Below are 22,637 nucleotides of genomic sequence, written 5' to 3' on the forward strand. Positions count from 1 at the left end.
ACAAGGTAATGTCAAGTCAAAACAGAAAGGAAATTGTTAAAGTGGAGCCTAGAAACTAGGTGATCAAAGAGTAGGCATCGCCTGCCGATGCAGGGGACGCGGGTTTGTGCCCCGGTCCGGGAAGGTCCCGCATGCTGCGGAGCGGCTGGGCCCGTGGGCCGTGGCCGCTGGGCCTGCGCGTCCAGGGCCTGTGCTCCACGGCGGGAGGGGCCACAGCGGTGAGAGGCCCGCGTACGGCAAAGAAAAAAAAAGAGTAGGCACATCGGCCTTTCGTTAGCTGAATGCCAGTGAGAGAGAGAGAAAGAGGAGAATGACCCATTGGACACACATGGGCACACCAGGAAGGTATGGTCTATAGGGAAGCAGGGATGACTCCATTGGCTCCAACACGTTTTGAATGAAAGATTTCACAAATTATCCAAGTCTCTCCACTTTCTTTCAGGCAACTCAAGCAAACCTCTAATTTCCAATATTGTTTCTGGATATTTTGATGGATAATATCTTGGTGATAAATTATGTTTACTTAAAAGGAATTTTAACTTTTAAAATTAATATTTAAAATATACATGCCAGGGCTTTCCTGGTGGCACAGTGGTTAAGAATCCGCCTGCCAATGCAGGGGACACGGGTTTGAGCCCTGGTCCGGGAAGATCCCACAAGCCTCGGAGCAGCTAAGCCCGTGCACCACAACTACTGAACCTGTGCTCTAGATCCCGCGAGCCACAACTACTGAAGCCCACGTGCCACAACTACTGAGCCCGCGTGCCTAGAGCCCGTGCTCCACAACAAGAGAAGCCACCGCAATGAGAAGCCCGCGCACCCCAACGAAGAGCAGCCCCCGCTCGCTACAACCAGAGAAAGACTGTGCGCAGCAACGAAGACCCAATGCAGCCAAAAATAAATAAATAAAATAAAATAAAACAAAATATATATGTGCCATCAGATTATAGAAGTGATAAAGATTCAATATAGAAAAATTGAAACTGATAGAGTAATCATTAATAGCTACTGATACATGTTGTTCTATTTCCTTCCAGTCTTTTTCCTAAGCATATAAACATACATACAGCCAATTTCATTATTTGTAGCAGTTACGGTCTATAAAGTTGCTGTGAAGAACAAATTAGCAAATATTAAACCATTGTTCTGACTGGAAACACAGGGTTAGGTTCCTGCAAACCTCTGATCACATTTTTGTCAACTGATAAATATATAACCTCGTTTTACATGTGATTCTGTTTAAAGACATCTTTAATACATGTTGTTGATCCATTAACATGGAACTCATGGCCACCAGCACTATAACTCATGCCTGAATGAAGCTAGTCTAACACATGTATTTTCTCCACAAGGCACAACACGACCTTCTTGCGTTTAGGAATCCTACATAGCTCTTCAGCACTCTACTTGGGGGCCACTTCAAATAGTGAAATCACCAACAAAAAGCATAAAAATGTGAAAACTGTGGCACTAAATAAATCTCAAAAAGGACACCTGTTTACAGTATAAGAGTTGAAATAAGGCAGAGCATGGCCTTGTTCAATCTCAGCTGGGAACGTGCATTTTGGGTGACTCAAATTTTTCAGCATGTTGCATACATCCACAAATTACCATCAACGTGCTGTCAGTATGATTTTGAGGTAACAAATTTTAATGAATAGGTGAATTGGCAAATATGAGATCCGTGAGTAATGGGGATTAGTGGTATATTTATATTTACATGTGATATATTCACTTGTACATATGTATATATATAAATGTTTTCCTTACAAAATTTGGATTATACTAAAGCTTTTTAAAAAAATTAATTTATTACTTTATATTATGTCATTACATAGTCTCTGAAAAAAAGTGTGCACTATTCAAATATGTAACTAATAATTGCTCTATTATTGCTTATTTGTTTCTAATGTTTCCAGTGCTATATATAACATACATGTAACATCTCTATTTCCTCTCAATTAACACCTAGAAATGGAACCACCAAATCAAAGAATTTGTGCATTTTGAGACTTTAAAGGACCCTTATCACTGCACCTTCACCAAAATTTAATAAAGTTTCTTAGAACTTGTTTATGTCTGGTTGAATAAGTAAAATCAAGAACAAATGGCTGTCAGTTAACGATTACTATCTCCGGGGAATGTGATGCTGACTGAAAACTGAATCTTTATGGTATGTATTTTTCCTGTTTACATGTTTTTCAATTTAAAAATGCATTATTTCTACAATTAGAAAAAAACAACAAAGATACAGCATCAGGGCTGGGGAGGAAGTAGGTTCCCAAGCATGGAGACAGGACCCTGAGCTACTGAACAAGACTCAAAGGGCACCTCGGAAATAGGTGCTTGGTGCTCTCTTCACAATTTTAAACCCCAATAATTCTTGCTGTAGACATCTAAAGTTTATAGCGACAAATTCTAATTATGGAGAACTCAGTCTTGTAGGTAAACAACAGCAGGTGAGCTGGAATTTCAGTCAAGAGGGTTTAGTTTCTTATGTCCTTTAACAAGATCTAAGTCAGAGTTTTGAGTTAATTTCAGAATGCAATTTTTTAGGGAAGACAGGTGACCCAAGAGGTAAAAAATCATATATAAGATAAATTTGAATCACAGTTAATAATGCTGAAATATTTATAATTCACCAGGACTCAAAGAGAGAAACTTGTCGTCACAACATAGCACCAGTAAAACTTACAGGGCTTTAACTAAGCTGTGGTGTCAATGACTGCTTTAATTATTTCTATAACTTTAACACTTGTGTGAAGTTTTAAGGCCAAAGAAGCAAACATTTAGAGGTCTGAAACAGTTACCTTTTGAACTAGAGAGAGGACTGCCTTGCTGTCTCCTCTTGGCATCACTGAGAATGTCGATAACCAGGGTGGCAAACTCATGGGCGTTAAACCGAGCTAGTTTCTGTCTGCCCTGAGGGTGAGAAAATAATTGGAAATATTCCCAGATGTAAAAATACACACATATTCACATAAAACTAGTCAGACTACTGTTAGACTTCGGCAAAGACCTTCCAGCATGCTCAAAGTATCATCAATCACAGCCATAACTGAATCAAATTTAACATTTTCCTTGTGAACAGTTTAAAACCATTTACATAATAGAACAATATAACATTTAAGTTCTCACAATGTGTATCTATTTTTGTGAACCAAAACAAAATGGTTCTCTTAATGCTTTCTTTCTAATATCAATTCAGTTTTGAAGTAGGCCTACTAATCAAAAATTAATTTGAAGGGGCAAATTTTAACATTTCAACATAAAGTTACAGTCTAGATGCTGGGACTCTATCATTATATATAACCAATAATCAATAAAAATGAAAAGAGCTTCATAATTTACTCAGCTTCACTGATCTTGACGGATGGTTAGGCTTTTTTCAGTGCTCTATTATTACATACAGTGCTTCGATGAAAATGTGCATAAAGCTTTGTATTTTTATTTTATTAGAACATATTCCCAAATGAGGAATTCCTGTGTGGAAGGATGCAGTTAATTTTGAGGCCTCTGAAACCGGTTAACAGATTGCTTTTCTGAGGTCTGCAGCAATTTAAACTCTTATCTGTAGCATGAGAAAGCCCATCTTGCCACATCTTTACCAGTCTGGAGTATCCTTTATTATGTATTGATACTTTATTAAGTTGATTGATAAAACTTTCATTAATGCCTTCAGGTTGCTTTCTTTGAGTACTAATGAGATTAAACATTTCTTCACAATTGAAAGCCATTTATTATTTCTTTCTTTCTTTCTTTTTTTGCCCTTGCACTTGTGGAATTTTAGTTCCCCAACCAGGGATTGAACCTGTGCCATCAGCAGTGAAAGTGCAGACTCCTAACCACTGGACCGTGAGGGAATTCCAGCCATTTGTATTTCTTTTGTGAATTGTTTTATATTCTTTCCCAGTCATCTATTAACTTCTATTGCTTTTCTTATCAATTTGTGAGGGTGTGTGTGTGTGTGTGTGTGTGTGTGTGTGTGTGTGTAAAGGATATTAACATTTTAATCAATCAAAAAATCTTACATACCTGTCCTGGGAAAATAAAATACCATGATATCAGCCATTCCGCAAATATCACTACTAGTGAGTTTTTGGACTCGGCCACTTGCCTGGTTCCGTGTCGATGAGTACTCGGGATTGACCGGAAGGAAGGGGACGACGGTTGTCTCGGTCACCAGGGTGCTGTGATTTTGCGTGGCAAGCCAGACTAGCCAGAGGAAAGAGCCAGAGATAGAATCTCATCACCACGGGTGCCACTGCTCCTCTAAGAGCCGCGGCTCTTGCATTACTAGGTACACTAGGGGCAGCACACTCCGAAGCCAGCATACACAAGAGTCAATGTTGACACACGTGTTATCAGGACAGTAGAAATTGGGCAAGTAAAAACACTGAGGCTGGCAGCCTGCTGCTGCCTACTGATAACAGAAGCTTAGTAGATAAAGCCACATGTTAAGTCACCTGCATCAGTCTCTCGCCTGTCAACTTCATCGTACACATCCATGGCAAGTTCTTCAAACAAATGATTACTTAGCTGAAAGTAAAGAAATATCAGGAACACAAGGGACAAGGATTAACACTAGGAGAATGAGTGGGGACTGCGACTTATTCACCCTTCTACTTCCAACGTCTTATCCAAAGCCAGTGCTTACTTAATAAATGCCCACCACTATTAAACAGACAGTAACATTTCCAAAATAGTACAGATCCTCTAGAAATACCTGCCACCCACAGCAGCCTCCCTCCTGATACGCAGATAGGGCTGTGCCATAAGGGAAGCAAGAGGCATCTAAAGTGCGTATCTCAAAGGTAGGGTCCAGTTCTCCGCTCTTCGGGTGACATCACCTTTTTAAAGTCTCTTCTGCTCTTTTGAGAATGTTTGCCAGTACCCGCTCTGCCCCCAGTATATGGGATCTGAAACCCTTGGTAGGATTAAGAAGCCAAAACACACCAGAGGATAAAACGTGCCACTGAAGGAAAATACCACCCAGACCTCGGTTAAGCTTCTCTGCTGTCTTCCTCAGTAGGGGTCCCCCAAACCCCCAAAAAACTACCTGAGCATCCCCTACTAAGGACAGCCCGTCTAATCAGTACACTGTGCAATGTCCCAACAAAACAATCCCCACAGACTGGGGTGCCCTCCTGGCAGCAACTGGGTCTTCCTCAACCCAGAGGAGGCTAAGCCCCTACCAGGCTGGCTCCAGCTCTTTCTGCACTTTTTGCCTCATGAAACCCTGCCGCTCGGTGGCTGTTACTTCTGAGTTGACTGCTTCCCCACTCTGTGAGGGAAGATGCTGAATTTGTTCCATTCTCTACTGTTCCCTACATCCGCACACAGTACTGGGCACCAAGATGGGACTCAGTAAATATCCATTCACACACTGACCAGAAGGTACTTCATGCAGAATTTAAAGCTGGCTGCACACACCTCATTAAACTCGTTAAAATGGGTACAATTCATTGTTAGGTGACAAAAGCAGGATATAAAATTCTATAATTACGCTTCAGTTAAAAAAAAAAGACAGGCATCTGAAACAAGAATTAGAAAAAATATACCAAAATATTGAGCGTGAACCCATTAAGAATATAGTAAATGAGGATGATTCCCCTTCTCTATTTTCCAAATTTTATCTAGTGTGGTTACATTACATTTATATTTAAAAATAAACTCTAAGAGCCTTTTGCTGGATAAGGTGATGAAGGATTGGGAAACTGAACTTGTACCATAAACACCCAATCTGTTTCCTCTAAGGGGCTACAAGCTAATGTTATTATTACTAACAATAACTACAGCAGCAACACTGTTGCGGGCTTACATCCCAGGCGCCTTGCTAATACCATCATCATTGTAAATACAACACATCTCTGAAGACAGGAACTACTATTATACCACTTTACAGAGAAGGATACCAAGGCACAGAAGTTAGCTTACCTAAAGTCACAAAGCCAAGAAGTGATGGACCTGGGATGCAAGTTTCTCTTAAAATGTTAATATTTACTAATTCAAGGAATACATTAGTGGTCTTATATTTCTCCCAGCTTTTCACTAGGGAGGGAGGAAGGAAAGAGGGAGGGAGGGAGGGAGAGAGGGAGATATTGTGGGATAAACACTGAATTGGCACTGATAGGAGGCGGAGACCACAGGGTGGGGGCAGCTCACACTCACTGGGCAGCTCTGAATTGCTGCCTCTGCTGGATCACTATCTCCCTTTCTAGGAGACGACACCGAGGTACAGAGAGGTGAAGGAGCTCGTCAGAGCCGAGATCCACACCTGACCAGTCTGACCCAGAGCCCAAGTTCTTGAGAGCTATACTCAACTTTGTCCCAGATGTTTATCTAGTGCCTGCCACACGCTAGAGATATTACAGACATAACCCCAGCTTTCAGACTAGCAAATGTAGAATAGGATAGTCAAGGGGAGCTTGGATTTTATCCACGTTTGAATTATTTAAGATGAAAATTGGCTTACATACTGTTAAGTAATTAAAAGGTAATCACAGAATATTCAGTGCTGACTCCAAAGCTTATCATCCTAATCATCTTACTATATGACCTCCTTAATTTAAGAAAGGCAATAAAAACACATACACACAAAACTGCAGATAGAGAACACAGAGACACCAAATTGCATAAAATACATTTATTTCATATTACAGTTAAATGCTAGTAATGAGAAATTCATTTTATGTAATATTTAGTACTTAATATTATATGAAATTCTAGTGAAGAGTCTTCTATGAAAAGGGGAATGAAGAGTAAGACATAAATTAGGGGAGTTGCAAGTTCAGAGTTAGGCTTTGGGAAAACTCCTACCTACACTGTGAAGGCGGTCAGATTTTAGCTACTTGAATGATGAAAGGGAGGGTAGCTGGGAAAGCACAGCAGGCAAATGAGGATTCCTGAAGGAGGACTTGAAGTTGGCCTCCGAGGGTGCTAACCCTTAAAGAAATATTTAAACGCACGCATCCACCCACACCCACATCCACACCCACACAGTGGGAACCAGATGGGAAGCAGGGCAAGAACTGAAGGGTGAGAGTAGGATGACGCCCATAAAGGCTACGAAAAGAAGCTAAGAATCTTGGTTCTGATCTTGAGAGCAATGAGAACAGCTGAGGCGGGTAATCGGGTGCTTAGAACGGCTGGGGAAGCACTGGGCGAGGCTTCATTTGTGGGGACTAAACAGAGAGAAATTATTCCCAGAGGAGTAGATTTCTCGGGGTCCTGACTAAGGCTGAAATGGGCAGGCTGAAGAGAAACACAGAGACTAAAGTGAGCTTGTGACCTGCAGAACTGGGCAAACTCTGAGCACATAGCTGAGGCAGAACCAGCAGTTAAAAGCCTACATTTAACAAAACTCTGATGAATGGCGTGGGACACACACGACAATTAGCGGTGGCTGGATCCCAAATAGCAGCGAGTCAATCTGCAGTACTCACTATTCCAGCTTCAGCTCTTATCATTCTCTAGCATCCTATGAGGCTACAGGAAGTAATCCCAAGAAGTGTGTCCCACTTATTCATGTACATTGAGAGAAACTAGGGAACTCTTACGGGGAGAAACAACTTCCTAATGTCAAAGGCACAGTCTTTGCTTTTAAAATGACAGAGAAAAATGCCATTATTTGAAGCCAAGCCAATAAATTGGATATACTAAACTTACTAGTACTTTCATTCTTCTTTGCTACTTACTCGATGGTCTGCTTCTGATTTAACATCTGAGAGCATGAAACAAAGTCATTTGATGTACTAGGTAATGGGCTAAGAACAGGTATTAGCAGGACACATGGTTTTCCATACTGGAGTTCACTAGGAAAGAGAGATACTCACAGACTGAAGTTTCTTCTTAGCAGCTTTTGCCAATTCAGACAAATCCAGGCTGCTAAGAAAGTGTACAAAACTAATAAGCAAATAAATAAAACCATTTTCATGAGCTCTGTAGAAGATTAAGATGGCCAAAGGATTAAGATATTAATTACAGTTCATGGACAAGGTCAGAGGCCAAAACTCTACAGCCCAATCATCAGTGAGGAAACTTAACAGAACTTAGTGAAAGTATCTCCTAGAAATACCATAATCATGCAAAGTGGTAAACAGAAAAATAATCACCTACTAACCAAAAGGCAAAATTATTGCCAGGTTAGTCCCCAGGCCCTTTATGTGAGAAGTCATAATTTTTAAAGTATTAAAAAAAGCATTCAGAGGAAAACACAAAAAGGGCAGAATGTTAAAAAACAGAATGGCAAGATTACATATGGAATAGCAATTAACCATTTCATAAAGTCTTGACAGTATTTATGCAAAGTTTATTGGCTAAATAAGGGTTTAAAGTTCATTTCTGCAGCTGTGAACTCATCTGACCTTATAGACCAGGGGCAACAGATTATAACCCACTTTTTGTTCGGCCTATGAGCTAAGCATAGTTTTTACATTTTTAAGTGGTTGGAAAAAAAACTCAACAAATGATACTTTATAATATGTGAAAATTATATGAAATTCAAATTTTAGTATCCAGAATTTTTTTTTTTTTTTTTTTTTCAGTACGCGGGCCTCTCACTGTTGTCGCCTCTCCCATTGCGGAGCACAGGCTCCGGATGCGCAGGCTCAGTGGCCATGGCTCACGGGCCCAGCTGCTCTGCAGCATGTGGGATCTTCCCGGATCGGGGCACGAACCTGCGTCCCCTGCAGCGGCAGGCGGACTCTCAACCACTGCGCCACCAGGGAAGCCCCAGAAATAAAATTTTATTGGAACAGACATGCCCTCATTTACATAGTGTCCATGGATGCTTTCATTCACAACTGGTAGAGTTGAGTAGTTGTGGCAGAGGCTGTATGGCCCAAAAAGCCTAAAATATTTACTATCTAGACCTTACCAACAACAAAATTTGCTGATCCCTGTCATAGACAAAGGCTACACTCTCTTATAAACAGGAATATTCTGTGATATATCCAGAGACACAATATATTGTCACAACTAGCTAAAACTGTGACAGTATCTCTAACTCCAATTTTATTAGCAAATTTCTTACTTGTGCTTTTTCAAACTTAAGTTTTATAGGGTGGTTTACTTACAGCCATCTTATTTCCAAATTGCATAGCCATAAAAGAGAAAAATGTATGGGCTTTGTTAAACACGAAGTATAATACACTTAAACACTATACAACCAAGGAAATACTAGTGACAGATAATACTGATTGGTATTTCAATGGCCTTACCTGTCTGCCATTTGAGGTATTATAAAGTGCTGTCCATTTTTGTGATCTGAAACAGAAACCAAGTCAAAGTTTTGTTCATATAAATATTGATAAGATCTGTAAAGGAATACCATCATTATTTTCTCAATTTATGTTTTGCAATTAGTATCTTCCCATAATTATGATCTATGTGGGAGAAACAGATGTTGCCAGATTGACTACAACTTCCCAAAGTCTGGCCAGTAGCAAGGATCATTTCCTCATTTTCTTCTGGTACAAAGGTCCCAACGTCATTAAGTGGAAAGCCTATGCTCACCCTAATCCTTACGCTGTTTGTCCCCAGTATAACTAATGATCTTCAGCCATGGAAAGGACATTTAGGGAGCTGAAGTAGCTTGGAGCGGGCTTCCATCTGCTCTCCCATGTGGGATGGTGGGGCTTCCTTGAGCTTTAGTGGCTTACCTTCAAATTAATCAATTAGCATAAACAGTCAGGGCTGGCCCAGGTGGTCTGGGCAGGTGCAGGCACGGGCTCTGTCTCCTATAATGCTGACTGAGTCCTAATCAAGCTTGTGGAGGACACTGATCATGTGTCAATGAGTAAAGCCACTATGAGCATTCACATACAGGTTTTTGTGTAAACATAAAGTCTTTACTTCTCTTGCGTAAATACCTAGGACTTCTGGGTTATAGGTAAATGCATGTTTAACTTGGTAAGAAACTGCTAGACTTTTTTCCAGGGTAGCTCTATCATTTTTCTAACTGCAACGTATGAGAGTTACCATTGTTCCACACCTTCCCCAGCACTTGTGATGGTTTTTTGTGTTTTGTTTTATTTCAGTCATTCTAATAGGTACTTAGTGGTATCTCACTGGGTTTTAATTTGTATTTCCCTAATGGCTAAAGAACTTCTCTCTCCATGTATCTGCCATTTGTATATTATATTTGCCCAGATTTTATTGGGTTGTTTCTTTTCTTACTGTAAAGTTTTAAGTATAAATATTCTGGATCCAAGTCTTTTGTTGGATATGTGATTTCCAAATATTTTCTCCCAGTCTGTGGCTTGTCTTTTCGTTTTCCTAACTATAGTTTTGGCAGAGCAAAAGCTTAAAATTTTGACAAAGGCCAGCTTATCAATATTTTCTTCTACGGATTGTGCTTTTGGTGTTACATTTAAGTACTTTATATAATCCAAGACCACTAAGATTTTCTCCTATGTTTTCTTCTAGAAGTTTTAAAGTTTTAGGTTTTACATTTAGATCTATGATCCATTTTCAGTTAGTTTTTTAAAAAATATTTTATTTATTTATTTATTTATTGGCTGCATCGAGTCTTAGTTGCGGCACGCAGGATCTTTGTTAAGGCATGCGGGATCTTTTGTTGCAGCACGTGGGCTTCTCTCTAGTTGTGGCGTGCAGGTTTTCTCTTCTCTAGTTGTGGCGCACAGACTCCAGGGCACATGGGCTCTGTAGTTGTGGCGTGCAGGTTCCAGAGCGTGTGGGCTCTGTAGTTTGCAGCACGCGAGCTCTCTAGTTGAGGCGTGCGAGCTCAGTAGTTGTGGCGTGCGGGCTTAGCTGCTCCTGGCATGTAGGAACCTAGTTCCCTGCAGGGATCGAACCCATGTCCCCTGCATTGGAAGGCGGATTCTTTACCACTGGACCATCAGGGAAGTCCCCTCAGTTAGTTTTTATACAAGGTGTGAGGTTTAGGTTGAAGTTCATTTTTCTGCACATGGATATTCAGTTGTTCCAACACCATATATTGTACTGTCCTTCCTCCACTGAATTGCCTTTGCAACTTTTGTCAAAAGTCAATTGAACATATTTGTGTGGGTCTATTTCTGGATTCTCTATACAGTTTCATTGATCTGTATGTCCACCTCTTCGCCATAACCACTGTCTTGAGTACAGCAGAGCTTTACAGCAAGTCTTAAAATTGGGTGGTGTGATTCCTCCCATGTTACTACTGTTCTTTTGCAAAACTGTCTTGGCTATTCTAGTTCCTTTGTTTTTCCATGTAAAATTTAGAACCAGGATATCCATGTCAATAAGCAAATCCTTTGATTGCATTAAATTTACAAATTAATTTGTGGAGAATTGACATGTTAACTATATTGAGTATTTCAATCCATAAACATAGGAGAAACCCTTTTTCAGGCTTTCCTTGATTTCCTTCATCAGCATTTTGTAATTTTTAGCATATAGATTCCACATAGTTTCAGGTTCTAATTGTCCACTGTTAGTCTACAGAAATATGACTGATTTTTGGTTGTTCATCTTGCATTCTGCAACCTTGCTAAACTCATTCATTAGTTCTAGACACTTTATTATAGATTCCTTGGGATTTTCTACATGGAAATCATTTCATTATGAATACAGGCAGTTGTATTTCTTCCTTTTTAATCAGTGTGCCTTTTATTTGGTTTTCTTGCCTTATGGCACTGGTTAGGATTTCCAGTGCAATGTTGAATAGAAGTGGTGACAGTGGACATCCTAGCCTTGTTTCCGATTTTCAGGCAAAAGCATTCAATCTCTCATCATTAAGGATGATGTTAGCTGTGGCTTTTCAATAGATACTCTTTATTGGATTAAGGAAGTCCCTTCTATTCCTAGTTTGCTAAGGTTTTTCTTTCTTCTTTAATCACAAAGGGATGCTGAATTTTATTAAATGCTTTTTCTGTATCAACAGGTAAGATTATCCAGTTTTCTTTTTTTAGTCTGTTAATGTGATGAATCACATTAACTGATTTTCAAATATCAGTCATATATCTAGAAACCCCACTTGGTATATTACATTTTCCTTTTTACATATTGTTGGATTCAATCTGCTTATAATTTACTGAGAAATTTGGTGTCCCTGTTAGTGAGGGATATTTTTTGGTGCCATCTTTGCTGGGTTTGGTATTGGGGTAATGCTGGCCTCATAAAATGACTTGAGAAGCATTGCCCCCCACTTTCTTTTTTTACTGTTTTTTTTTAACATCTTTATTGGAGTATACTTGCTTTACAATGGTACACTAGTTTCTGCTTTATAACAAAGTGAATCAGTTATACATATACATATATCCCCATATCTCCTCCCTCTTGCATCTCCTCCCACCCTCCCTATCTCACCCCTCTAGGTTGTCACAAAGCACCAAGCTGATCTCCCTGTGCTATGTGGCTGCTTCCCACTAGCTATCTATTTTACATTTGGTAGTGTATATATGTCCATGCCACTCTCTCACTTCGTCCCAGCTTACCCTTCCCCCTCCCCATGTCCTCAAGTCCCCCCTACTTTTCTATTTTCTAAAAAATATCACATAAAACGGATGCTATTTCTTCTTCGAATGTTTGGTAGGATAGTCTCATTTTATGTGCAAAACCTGAAATGTGAATTCCAAATACTTAAAAATATCTGTTAAGAATTATAACTGCAAAGCTAGCAAGCCATGTGAGTCATAAGCCACACTGATTGTATTGCTGTATGGCAATACCACTTCAGCTGGTTCACAGTATTTACCAGTGTCATCACCTGGGCTAGGGTTTTCTTTAATGGAATGTTCTTAATTACAAATTCAAGTTCTTTAAAATGTAGGATTATATATTTACATTATCTCTTTCTTCTTGGATAGGTGTTGGTAGTTTGTGGCTTTCAAAGAATTGGTTCATTTTATCTAAGTTGTCCAATTTATATGTACGGTTATTTATATTTTGCATTACCCTTTAATGTCTGTGGGGTTTTTGGTGATATCTTCCTATGTGTATTCTTTCCTTTTTTCTTTGTCAGTATGTCTAGACCTTTACCAATATATTAATCTCTACAAAGAATCACCTTTTGGTTTCACTGATTTCTCTCTACTGTTTTCCTTTCTCAATTTCATTGATTTCTACTCTTTATTATTTCTTAACTTCTGCTTGCTTTGGGTTTATTTTGCTCATCTTTTTCTAGTTTCTTGAGGGTTGGGAAGCTTAGATTAGGATTTGAGACCTTTCTTCTTTTCTAACATAATAATTTAATGCTATAAAATTTCCTGTAAGCCTTGCTTTAACTGCATCCCACAAATTTTGATTCACTGTCTTTTCATTTTTGTTCATCTGATATTTTCTCATTTCCGTTAAGACTTCCTCTTAGACCCATAGATTATTTAGAAGTATGCTGTTTAATTTCCAAGCATTTGGGTATTTTCCAATTATATTTTGATTATTTATTTCTAGCTTAATTCCATTATGGTCAGAGAATATACTTTCTAGGATTTTAATTCTTTTAGATTTGCTAAGGTTTGTTTTATGACCCAGAATATGGTCTATCTTGGAATGTTTGACTGTGTACTTGAAAGGAACATATGTTCTGATGTTGTTAGGTAGAGGATGCTATAAATGTCAACCAGATGCAGTTGGTTGATGGTTTCAGTTCAATATCCTTGCTGATTTTCTACCTCTAGTTCTATCTATTAACTAAATGAAGACTGTTGAGTCTCCAACAATTGTGGATTTGACCTTTTCTCCTTTCAGTTCTATCAAAGTTTGCTTCCTATATTTTGCAGCTCTATTGCTGGGTGTGTACCCATTTAGAATTGTTACATTTTTTTAGTGAGTTGACCCTTTTATCATGTTGTGTCCCTCTCTATCCCTGCTAATTTTCTTTGCTCTGAAGTCTGCTTTGTTTGATATTAATATAGCCACTCTAGCTTTCTTTTACTTAGTGTTGGCATGGTATATCTTTTTACCCCTTTTTGCTTTTTAACTTACCTATACCATTATATTTAAAGTGGGTTTCTTGGACACAGCATACAGTTAGGGCCTGTTTTCTTTTTTTTAATCCATTCTGACAATCTCTGCTTTTAATTGGTGTGTTTAGATCATTAACATTTAATGTAATTATTGTTATATTTGGATTTAAGTCTATGATTTATTATTTAGTTTCTATTTGGACCTCAGTTTTTTTGTTCCTCTCTCTCCCTTTTCCTCTCTTTTTTTGAATATTTTGAATCAAAACATCTTTTGATTATTTGGGTAATTTTTAACAGTCCATTTTAATTTATCTCGAGAGTTTCTGACCATATATCACTGTATAATCTTTTTTCAGCACTAGGGATTAAAATATAAATAACTTTTTATAATCTACTTAGAAATAGTATTTTACCATTTTAAGAAGAATGCAAAAATTTACCTCCATATTTCTTTTACCCTCTCCCTTTTATGTTATAATTGTCAAATGCATCACACTGACATATGTTGAAAACCCCGCCATACAATACTATAACTTTTGCTTTAAACTGTCATACATATTTTAGAAAACTTAAGAAGAAAACACAGGGTTTCCCTGGTGGTGCAGTGGTTGAGAGTCCGCCTGCTGATGCAGGGGACATGGGTTTGTGCCCCGGTCCAGGAAGATCCCACATGCCGCAGAGTGGCTGGGCCCGTGAGCCATGGCTGCTGAGCCTGCGCATCCGGAGCCTGTGCTCCCCAATGGGAGAGGCCACAAACAGTGAGAGGCGCGCGTACAGAAAAAAAAAAAAAAAAAAAAAAGAAGAAGAAAACATAGCCTATTGTATTTATCCAGATACTTATCATTTCTGTTCTTCTTTCATTTCTGAAGTTCCAAGATTCCCTCTGGTATCAATTCCCTTCCACCTAAAGAACTTTCTTTAGTATTTCTGTTAGAGCAACTAATTCTCTTATTTTCTTTCATCTTAAAATGTCTCGAGGGGCTTCCCTGGTGGCGCAGTGGTTGAGAGTCTGCCTGCCAATGCAGGGGACACGGGTTCGAGCCCTGGTCTGGGAGGATCCCACATGCCGCGGAGCAACTAGGCCCGTGAGCCACAACTACTGAGCCTGTGCGTCTGGAGTCTGTGCTACGCAACAAGAGAGGCTGCAATAGTGAGAGGCCCATGCACCGCAATGAAAAGTGGTTCCCACTTGCCACAACTAGAGAAAGCCCTCACGCAGAAACGAAGACCCAACACAGCCAAAGACAAATAAATAAATAAATAAATAAATAAATAAATAAATAAAAAGCTGAGCTGATGGTCCAAAAAAAAAAAAAAAAAAAGTCTTTCTTTTTTCAGGACTTTCCTGGTGGCACAGTGGTTAAGAATCCGCCTGCCAATGCAGGGGACACGGGTTCGAACTCTGGTCTGGGAAGATCCCACATGCCGTGGAACAACTAAGCCCATGCGCCACAACTACTGAGCCTACACTCTAGAGCCCACGAGCCACAACTACTGACCCCATGAGCCACAACTACTGAAGTCCGTGCACCTAGAGCCCGTGCTCCGCAAGAAGAGGAGCCACTGCAACGAGAAGTCCACACACCACAACAAAGAGTAGCCCCCGCTCGCCGCAACTACAGAAAAGCCCGCATGCAGCAACAAAGACCCAATGCAGCCAAAAATTAAAAAAATAATAAAATAAATTTATAAAATAAGAAAGTCTTTATTTTTTCTTCATTCCTGAAGGTTATTTTCACTGGAAATGGAGTTCTAGGTTGACAGTTCTTTTCTTTCAGCACTTAAAAAATATTGTTCTACTGGGGCTTCCCTAGTGGTCCAGTGCTTAAGACTCCCACTTCCACTGCAGGGGGTGCACGTTTGATCCCTGGTCGGGGAAGTTCTGCATGCCCCGTGGTATGGCCAAAAAAAAAAAAAAATTGTTCTACTTCCTTTTCATCTCCATGGTTTTTGATGAGAAATCCACAATCATACAAATAATTGTTCCTTTGTATGGTACGTCATTTTTTTCCTCGGCTGCTTTCAAGACATTTTCTTTCTTCGGTTTTTAGCAGTTCGATTTTGATGTGTGTGAGTGATGATTTCTTTTGAGTTTATTCTGTTTGGAGTTATCGGAGACCCTTGAATTGTAAGCTTACATCTTTTGCCAAATTTAGAGTTTTTAGCCAATATTTCTTCAAGTATTTTTTTCTGCATCACATTCTTTATGATCTCTTTCTGGGAGTGTGATGATACAAATGTTTTGATTTTGTCCCATAGGTCCCTAAGGCTCTGCTCCGTTTCTTTTCCTCCTACTCTTTTTTCTCTCTGTTGCTCAAACTGGATTATTTCTAGTGATCTATTTTCAATGCACTCTTTTCTTTGCCATCTCCATCTGCTATTAAGCCCAACCAGTGAGTTTTAAAATTTTAGTTATTGGATTTTTTAATTCTAACATTTCTGTTCTGTTCTTTTCTATATCTTCTATTTCTCTGTGGAGACTGTCTATATTAGATTTGTTTCAGGAATGTTCACACTTACTTCTTAGAGCATGATGTTACTATCTGTTTTAAAATCTTTATCTGATAATTCCAACATCTGAGTCATCTAGGGTTGGCATCTGTTAACTACCTTTTCCCATGCAAGTCTTCGGGATTTTCCTGGTTCTTCATATGTGGAGTAATTATGGGTGGTATCCCTGACATTTTGCATATTACGTTGTGGAGACTCTGAATCTTCCTTAAACTCTATGGAGAATGTTAATATTTTGTTCTAGCAGGCACCTGAGCAGGTGAGGTTCTGTCTCCGGGGCCAAGTGGTGAGAGAATAAAGAGAAAAACAAAAGGAATCAGGATTCCCTTCAGGCTCTTGGTCAGAGGTTTAGGCACCTCTGCTGCCACTGCTGTTGCCACTACCGAAGCCATAGGATTGCCTAGGGACTAGGGTGGGGGAAAAAGGAAGAGAAAAAAAACCCAGGGGAATTCCCCTATTCTCTGTCCTGTAGGAATCCCATTTCCTGCTCCTCAGACCACACAGAGAAGGCTTCTTTGCACCTGCTATGCAGTTCCAGGTTTTAGGCTGTCCTGGATGCCATATCAGAAGCAAAATAAAGGGGACACTCACCACCAGCTTGATGGTACTTTGAGTTCCCTAATCTACCTGCTACAGTCCTCAGATAGCTACTCCATGTATTTGGTCCATAGTTTATAATTGTGTTCAGCAGGAGAGACTGGGTGGGGGTGTGCTTATTCTATCTCACTGGGAACTGGAACAACACCAAGGGCTCTTAACTCTGTTGTACAACCAGGGTGGAGAACCACTGTATACATGTATGTGGATATTCTATATCAAGGGTTGGCAAACTTTTTCTGCAAAGGGCTTGACTGTAAATATTTTGGGCTTTGTGGCTGTATGGTCTCTGTTGCAACTACTCAACCTACTCAACTCTGCTGCTGTAGTGTGAAAGCAGCCTAGATAATATGTAAATGAATGGGCATGGCTATCTTGCAATAAAACTTTATTTGAATAAAAACAGGTGATAGGCTTATCTGGCCCATGGACCACAGTTTGCTGACCCCAGTTCTACCTCATGAGCAAAGCTGGTTAATGGTAAAGTTCACTTTTTTACTTTTTCCCATTCCTTAGATAGCAGAATTCTGCAAATAACTACAAAAGTTAATCCTTTGCTCTTCCATTCCTACTCCCATTAATCACAAGAACCGTGGTGCACGTTCAGTTTGGGTTCAGTTATGCTCTTTGATTCCTGAAACAGTCACTACTGTAGAGCTAAAATTTTTAAAACTAAAATTCAAGATTTGACCGATGTTACATATTTCACATATAACAAAAAACGCTGTAGCTATCACTGCAAACAGAAATCCTTATTTGCAATTTTCTCAAGGATACATTAAAGCAGAGATCATAAATAACAGTGTCCCAATTTGTTTTTCCAGAGACTGACTGGCTGGAGGTGTGGAGAGGCTGCTGTCCTTTCAACTCACCTGGTTTCCTGCCACACAGATAGAAGGCTAGTCTGTCAGTCAGCTCATACTGTATTTCTACGAGGCGTTCTGCCAGCTCATGGTGCCCTCCTTGCCTATCAAGAGAAAACAAAGTACCATTTTTATTGCTCGTTGGCCACTGGAGCTAGAATAGAAAAGTACAGAGACGTTCCCTGAGATACCTGAGTCATTTATCAATCGTGACTTTTTAGAATAATCAACCTTTTTGTGTGAGGTAAACTGTCAAGGTCTACTTCGATTCCCACCTTTATAAAAACTGTTTTCACAATCTCAACTATCACCTTTCCTTTATTAATTTATAAGACAGAGTACTTAATAAGGAATTCAAGGACTTATGAGAGGGACAAAGAATAACTTCATCTAATGAGGTAGAAAATAAAATTAATAAATGGTCAAGGGTAGAGGTTCTCAAAAATTAACTAGCATTTAAAAAAAAATATACAGATGTCCAGGACCCACCCTTGGAAATTCTGAATCAATAAAAACAGGAGCAGTGTGGACATTAATATTTTGAAAAATGTCCTTCCCCTAGATGCTTCTCATGCAGCCAGCCTGACCTCTGGATTAGAGTTCAGTAACCACTTCAAGGTCTTTGATTCAGGGAGAGACAGACCAACCTAATGCATAGCTCACACCTCCTTGTCTTTAATTTCCATCACAGAAAATATTAATTTTGCCTTTGAAACAAATATTTAAGCTGCTTGAAATCCTTTAAGTAACAAGGCATATAAATAAATCATTACCCTGAGAGGCTATTATGTGCAAGGTACAAGAGGAAATTCCAAGGTAAGTGATAAGTATCATTTACTGAGGGCTCTGTTCCCCGTAAAAGATGAAGTCTAGCTTCTGCCAGTTTCTCTTCCCACATACAAGGCACTACAAAAATATTCTCCAACCTACCCACAAATCTTTGATTTCTGTGATGCACATCTTTTTTTCTCATTTTTTAACATCTGTGAAATCAGGAGGTATCCTACAGTTGATAGTACATCATCATTTAATTGGTTGAGTCTTTTCCTTTTTAATGGTATATGAAATAATGATGACCCATATAAACAGTGGAGTGTTAGACCTGATGAAATACTGTATTCCTCAGTACCTTAGCTCTTATTCCCAGACACACTCTGCTCTATCCAGTTAGGTCTCCTGCTGTGCCGAACATGCCTGTCCATCCCTCCCCCCTGAACTTGACCCATGCCCTTCTTCTCACCTGGAACACCTTAGCTCCTCTTCACACACCCAAATCCAATCCACTCTTCAAAGACCAACTAAAGACATTTCTTAATGATTTGGGCCACAGTGAAGAAATCCTATATATGTATCCATTTTGGTAATGAGTTCTACATTATCTTGCCTCATTTAACTCTTACATGCATTTATGAACCCTCTCCTCCCTGAGAGTAAATTCTAGGAGGGCAGAGTTCATTTTACTTGCCATTTTCAAGTTGTCACTTGTCATTTTATCCTCTGCAGAGTATAATTCTTTGCAGTTAATAAAGTTAATTTGGAAAAAGAAGGAAAGATGATCCATCTTCTATCATTTAAATGATATTCAAGCCTAATCTATGGATGAATTTATTTATTTCCCAGCACTTCACAGCCAAAATGTTGAAACAAAGAAAAAGTTAAATTTTATAGCAAGCACCCAGATGTCCACTACCTAAATCCTGCAAGTAACAGTTTTACTATACTTGTTTAGCCACATATCTATCCATATAGATTTGTTTCTAAGTTCAAGCAATGACTAAAAATATTAAAAAACTGAGGAGTGGGTTCTGCAATTCTTCATATTTGATTTGTACTCCAACTATGGCTCAAATACCACTGCGTTTAAAGGATAAAAAGAAATGAGGGCCTCCCTGGTGGCGCAGTGGTTGAGAGTCCGCCTGCCGATGCAGGGGATATGGGTTCGTGCCCCGGTCCAGGAGGATCCCATATGCCGCAGAGCGGCTGGGCCCGTGGGCCATGGCCGCTGAGCCTGCGCCTGTGCTCTGCAACGGGAGAGGCCACAACAGTGAGAGGCCCGCATAACGCAAAAAAAAAAAAAAAAAAAAAGAAATGAAAGACTGGAAGCTAAGTACAATGGTTAATGGTTCTACCCTCCCTGACTTTAGCTGGCTCTAAGATCATATGCGTTTGAAATACCTTCATCTGCAAAATAATAGCATGCAAACCTCTGAAGGGGTTAAATGTTAATCATACACAATTTAGCCACTTAACAATGAATCATACACAACAGAAATAATCCCAAACAGAGAGAGGTGACAAGAATCTAGTCTCTTACCTTGCATAATCAACAGGAGTTTTCCCACTCGCATCTTGTGTGCCTGGGTCTGCACCATATACCGCCAATAATTCCGCCTGTAAAATCTGCCCTGCTTTGGAGGCAACATGCAGTGGGGTGTTTCCTTTCTCCTAAGAATCATTAATAAAAAGTATACAAAAAGAAGCAAAATTAAATAAACGAAAGGCTACACGAATGCAACCCATTTAGTTTCAATTTAATATCTGAATCAATTCATGCTTTCTTACAGGGTGAAAAAAGTTGGCTTGTGCTCCTAAAGATAATAGCCTCAAACAGGTTTCAAGATTCCCTGTTCTCACGCTTGAATGGAGTTGCTGAAAAATACACACACAAGAAAGAATATTTGTTAAAAATGTAAAGAATGACGTAGCAGAGCAGCTGGTGGACTATTTTAATACACATTATAGTAGTCCTACATCATCTTTATTTAGCTCAGTAAGGTGGATGAAGCAGTCTCTCCCTTGCTGGTCACAACCATCCCCAGGCTCTAAGGCAGGGTCAGGCCCATTTTCCTGACAGGAAACTAGGGCTGGGAAGGCTAACCTGTCCAAATGCATGATCTAAGTGGCACAACCAGACCTTGAGTGAGAGGGAGTGTGAAGAGGTGGCTGAGCATGGCTCTGAAGTCTGAATTTCAAACCATACACCCCTCAAGCTGTGTGACCTTGAGGAAGTTCTTTAAGCAATCTGAACCTCAGTTTCCTTATCTCTAAAATGGTGATAATAATGCCACCTATTCACAGGGTTACTATAAGGACTCAATGATATAACAAAGCATGGAGCCTGGTACATAGGAAATGCTCAAAGAATATACCTGCTATTATTATTGTTGATGTTGTTATTTGTTGTTATTATTGAACCTAGGGCTTTAGAGCTTCATATCCTATACTGTGCAAATCACAGGATTCTGCCTTATATCACACCCTCTCCACAACACTATTCTTGGCCTTGTATACAATGATTTAATGAAGTCTTTCAGGGTGGGAAATAGGCCTGTGCTATACCAAATTCTGTACCACCACAGAAATGCCCTTATACATTCAGAAGATGAGCTGCCATCCTTCAAGTCTAACCTAGAATTGTCCAAAATGCAATAACTCTTATCGTAGCAATGGAGAAATCGACACTAACATCTGTATCCAAGTCTTATTTTTTAATTAATTTTATTTTTAAAAATTGTGCTAAAAAACACATACCAAGTCTTATTAATAAATGGAAGTAACCATCATATACATTCCCATGCAGAGTTTAAAATTCTGAATTATGAGTGCCTACGATCTGTGTGAGCATTTGCCAAAAGCAGTGCTTTGAAAATAAGGATATGTATTTTCATGGCATCTCTCAAACACATGTAAAGGCCCACGTAAAGAAAACCATCTATTCACTTTGCAAGTTTAACAAACCATCCCATGTACTACAGCTATGAGGCACACCCTGCTTCCTGAAGATCCCACTCAGTGTGCAACCTAGAAGCCTGCAGAAGTCCCACAAACCTTCTAGCCCCTCCTAGAAACAAACTCTGAGATGGCTCCTATTTCAAAGCTAAACAAACAAAAACTTACAGAGACACACTTTTAGAGCCATATCTGAAAAACACAGAGAGTTTTCTGGATACTCGTTTGTCCCTCTGCTCCTTACACCTCCACTAACACGAACGGCTGCCATTTGAAGTAAGATGAAAGGAGAAACCAACTGCACAAAAAGCTGTTACTAATTATTCAGTGTACAGAAAGGAGTTTTTGTTTTTCTTTTCTTTCTAAGTTTTTTTCAAATGAGACGATACGCTGCTTCATCCAGCAATTTTAGGGATTTTAAAAGGTGTGACCCACCTTACTAAGATCTTTGGCAGTCACACTATCGTCATCCCGGCAGGGCAAGCGGTGGACAAATGCTAACATCTGATACTTTGCTCTGATGAATTCTGCTTTATTAGGACTGGTTCGAAAACAAAAAAGAAAACAGTTCACTTGCAGTTCAGATATGACATTCCCCATTCTTCAGACTGTAAAAAGAAGAGGAAGTGACCCACATCCCCCACTCAAGAATAGAATGAACAATACTGAAGTAAGTTTCAGCAGTGTGTTGTCAGGCCTGAAGTCTGAAAACATACATTAGTCATTATAATGGCCAGGACTGCAGAATACCTGCTTTTTATAGCATCTTTCTGCTCTGTGTAATTTTCTTAACTGACCTAGCAACCTTGTGAGGAAGCAGCTCTTCATCCCATCTTATAAGTGAGGCATCAGGCAGACTGGAGCCCAGAACCGAGATTTCTGGTCTGACTGCCTACTGTTTGAGTGCCAAAGCTCAAATGTGATTACATCAAAAGCCACCAAGCCTTAGTCTTAAACCAGAGAAACCACTGAATTCTGCTGGGTAACCATGCAAAAGAGATGGTCCCATGCCTGGCTTTGTTCTGCA

At 39.5% G+C, this 22,637-nt stretch overlaps 1 protein-coding gene across 8 annotated transcripts in view; it reads right to left on the bottom strand.

The window, feature by feature from the left end:
• GIT2 (GIT ArfGAP 2) overlaps positions 1 to 22,637 on the bottom strand; it is a 46,213-nt gene that overhangs the window by 17,419 nt on the left and 6,157 nt on the right. For 6 of the 8 annotated variants that reach the window (XM_082640033.1, XM_082640032.1, XM_082640036.1 and 3 more), the window contains exons 4-12: positions 22,046 to 22,151; positions 20,444 to 20,530; positions 20,196 to 20,326; positions 17,891 to 17,985; positions 9,222 to 9,267; positions 7,836 to 7,887; positions 4,467 to 4,539; positions 4,118 to 4,215; positions 2,811 to 2,922 (exon numbers count right to left, since the gene is read on the bottom strand). In XM_082640033.1, coding sequence (XP_082496159.1) covers positions 2,811 to 2,922; positions 4,118 to 4,215; positions 4,467 to 4,539; positions 7,836 to 7,887; positions 9,222 to 9,267; positions 17,891 to 17,985; positions 20,196 to 20,326; positions 20,444 to 20,530; positions 22,046 to 22,151 — 800 coding nt within the window. The remainder of the gene's footprint in view (positions 1 to 2,810; positions 2,923 to 4,117; positions 4,216 to 4,466; positions 4,540 to 7,835; positions 7,888 to 9,221; positions 9,268 to 17,890; positions 17,986 to 20,195; positions 20,327 to 20,443; positions 20,531 to 22,045; positions 22,152 to 22,637) is intronic. The other 2 variants (XM_082640034.1, XM_082640031.1) reach the window with 1 other exon arrangement.

Source organism: Mesoplodon mirus (assembly GCF_964341445.2).
Source record: "Mesoplodon mirus genome assembly, chromosome: 13".
Taxonomy (NCBI): Eukaryota; Metazoa; Chordata; class Mammalia; order Artiodactyla; family Ziphiidae; genus Mesoplodon; species Mesoplodon mirus.